At 32.8% G+C, this 3,597-nt stretch overlaps 1 protein-coding gene across 2 annotated transcripts in view; it reads right to left on the bottom strand.

Moving 5' to 3' along the window:
* Nucleotides 1-2,359: 2,359 nt before the first annotated feature.
* LOC106329060 (homeobox-leucine zipper protein REVOLUTA-like) overlaps nucleotides 2,360-3,597 on the bottom strand; it is a 9,416-nt gene continuing 8,178 nt past the window's right edge. For both annotated transcript variants that reach the window (XM_013767635.1, XM_013767636.1), the window contains exons 17-18: nucleotides 2,762-2,911; nucleotides 2,360-2,680 (exon numbers count right to left, since the gene is read on the bottom strand). In XM_013767635.1, the coding sequence (XP_013623089.1) occupies nucleotides 2,519-2,680; nucleotides 2,762-2,911 (312 nt within the window). In that variant the 3' untranslated portion in view covers nucleotides 2,360-2,518. The remainder of the gene's footprint in view (nucleotides 2,681-2,761; nucleotides 2,912-3,597) is intronic.

The following is a 3,597-nucleotide window of genomic DNA, read 5'->3' as shown; positions in this document are numbered from 1 at the left end:
ATCTGAACCATACAAGCTGTAGACTCAGACCACACACCCTTACCAGAACACCCACGATCGCTGTTCGAAAATCAGCTCCATACTCTGTATCTCATACCTGAAAAAGGGTACACTATCGAGACAGAACTCCTTAAATTCAATTAAGAACAGCGTGAGCTTCTCATCAGAGGCACTATTCAGGGTAAACGGGCTAGGTAAGGAACAGACTATTTCATGGTGGAGCTAAGAGTGTTTAGGGGATACTAAATTTAAGTGGATGCAGGATATCGCGCAAAATAGTAGGAGATGATTGATACATTGATGTCCACAGCCCTTACTCGTTTCTGCTTCACGGGTGCAGTTGTTCTCTCCTCCGGATCAACCGTGGGACTGTTCTTCAGTTCTTGACTTCTCTTGCCTACTCCTCAAAAATTGGTACTAACTCCTTGGTCAACTTTCACAGTGGCGTGTGTTTATATATATATATTATTATTATTATTATTATTATTATTTTTTACATACAAGGTGATGGAGTTGCGAGGGAGAGACAACATAATGAATGTTTCGCAGCCACTGGTGGTCTATTCTTTTGTTTCTCACTGGTCACCATTGTTCCTCTGGTTAGAAAATGCACTCATAGACTGTTCTCTTGTTAGAGCATGGTCTCATCGACTGTTCTCTTCATGCTTGTTCTCTCTTCTCTGAGTGTATGGCATTAACGAGTAAGAGGCTGCGTCGATCCTTTCCTATCCGACCCTTTTGCACATATCTGCACATATGACACTGAAAAACAGAATGCATGAGGGTAAAAATAAAGGCTTCGGCGCAAGGTGGGAACTAGCTAAAGATGAGCTAGCCACTCAGGATCAGCAAGATTGGTAAAAGGAGTAAGAAGTCCTGAGCGTAAGTCTCGTTTCCATGATCTAGTGCCCATAACAAGAAAAATTTCAGTCAAGATTAGGTTCAGGTTAGGTGGAGTTGAGTCTACCCAGTGTAACCTGATCGGTTGAGAGCTTTTGGAGAATCAAATGAGATAAGTCAGGGGTATTCCATGTCCAAGTGTGGGTCTTTCATCACTGCTAAGATCACTGGATAAGAAAGTTAGAGCACGAGGTGGTTAAAAGATTATCACAACAGTTATTGAAAGGTTACACTGGAGGAATGGTGGATTTCATTTTTTTTTCCTCTAAATTCCCTATGGAGGAATGAATTTATAAGGAAAAATTTTCCTATGCAATTTTGATAAGGAACAAATTGAACAAAATTCATATTTTATTTTATTTTTTCAATTTCTCGAATGAAATTTTATTTTTCATTTTGTTCATTTTTTCCATTCTTCTAGTGGTCACCAACTGAAGTCATAGTGTTTCACAGATTAAACTAGTTTTAAGTAAAAACAATTAAAAGAAAATTTGTTTTAAACTCAGTCACAGGTTAAGTTATTATTTATGATTTCAAATAGTTAAATCAAACATCAAATTATTAATATATGTAAAAATAATGTTCATCAAAGTATATATTTATTATTGTGTTAAAAGGTTTTAAAATACTCATATATTAAAAATAGTTAGAAAATATCTTTATATGAATATTGTTGGTTGACTAATATTTAATTATAAATTTTTTTATTTCTTAATTTTTAACTTTATAATAAAAATAGTGTTTTCAGATAGCAACATAATATATATAAGAATTCTCTTAATTTTTAAAATATATTTTCACAATTTAATTATATTAGTTTATAATTAATTATTTAATATAAAATATAAATTTAATAATATTAAAATAAAATTTGTGTTTCATTATAAATCGCGTTTCATTATAAATTCATTACGGGCTTTGTGAAAATTAATAAATACTCGGTTAAAAAATAATAATAAATCAATTACCTATATAGAAACTTAAAATCTAATAAAATATGACAAATTAGAAAATTAACTAAACATTTAATATAACATATAAATTTAATATTATTAAATCAAAATTCGTTTTTAATTATATATAAAATTCATTACGGATATTTTTTAAATTAATAAATTAGTGATTGAGATAAAAACTAATAATAAATCAGTGACTTAGCTAAAACTTATAAAGCATTAAAAATAAGTAAAATTGCCTAAAAATATAGAAAACATGACAAATCAGCAAATTCACTTCTCAAATAATAGTATATGCAGATAAATAGATTATTAAAGTCCAGTGGTAAGAGGCTTACCAAAGGGGAACTGAAAAGCAATCGTGAGTATGCACCGTGTCGTGTATATAGAGAATAGCATATTAGTAATTACATGCTCATAAATACATACGCGTATATAAGCTAGAGAATTGTATACTTCTAAATTATAAGCTACTCTGTTTCAGTTAGAGGAATAACATGATGTTTAATTACTATGTACTCTCTAATAGATGTGAGAAGTGTAAGGCGGAAAATATTTCCGAAAGCTACTAAATAAGAACAAATAAATTACAAAATAAAGCACCTAAATCAATAAAAAATGAGTAAAGGATACCCCCTTAAAGACAACAAGAGGATCAGAGATCAGAGGAACGACCAGTTCGCAAACAAGAAAGCAAGACAATGAATTCTATTGTTGTTATTGACTTCACAGTCAGAGAACACTTTCCATGAAACAGCTTGCTCGTACGAAACATGTCTCCCTATTGTCGACACGCACATTCCAGATGGTAAGCAAGCAAATCCCTGCAACAGTGATAACAGACATGTTTTTTATATCAGGTCAATAACAAACAAACAAACAGCTAAATGACGTATTTTTTTTACCTGTTGCATTAGCTTGGCAAAATCTGGGCAGAGGGCTTTACGACCTGACTCGTCAAAGATCTTCTCCAATGTGATGCCTTGTAACGCAACGAGCGTTGTCTCTAACATGTCTAGACCTGCCTGGTTCGCAAACATGAACACTGGCTGTGGCTGCAATGCCATTAAACCCAGAGGTTAGACGATTTTAAACCAAACTGAATTCTGGCAAAAATGTCTAAACCATTGCCGGTCCTTCGATTCCGGGGATGTATGCGATTTAGTGAAAGTTTTAATAAATTTTTTTTTTTTTTTTACAAATTTGGGGGTTTATTTCTATGTAATTTTCTTCAAAAATCTTGGGACTATAGGCCAATGTTTCACTTGGCTATGTTCAGGACCTGTTAAACTATAATCTAATCTCTCCTTGATACATTTACATAAGTTAGTTATTTATGTTATTACACGAAGAGTTGTAACTCTTCTTCATGTTAAGAGGTGTGTTTCTTAGCCTAATGATTCGATCTCTATATAAAAATCAATCATTTGATGTAACATCAACACAAGAATCTCAATAATAAAAAGTATTTCAGATAGGTTACATCATTTTCGGAACTATCTGAAGTAAGCATGTAACATCTATCTTATTCTTTCTCTCGAACTCGTGTGTAACACACAATGATCGTTGTGTAACACAAGTGGTTGGTAAAAGATTAATATAGTATTAGAGCTCTTCGATTGAGAGGACGAAGAAGAAAGCACTAGTAAGAGAAACACTTGGCGTGGTGAAAAGAAGGCTAGAGGATCTTGTCATACGATTTCGGAAGCACACGAAACGATGAAGAATCAAGTAATCCCCA

Source organism: Brassica oleracea, chromosome C3 (genome assembly GCF_000695525.1).
Source record: "Brassica oleracea var. oleracea cultivar TO1000 chromosome C3, BOL, whole genome shotgun sequence".
NCBI classification, from domain to species: Eukaryota; Viridiplantae; Streptophyta; class Magnoliopsida; order Brassicales; family Brassicaceae; genus Brassica; species Brassica oleracea.
The sequence above is the reverse complement of the archived record's forward strand: the minus strand, read 5'-3'. Positions and strand labels throughout refer to the sequence as shown.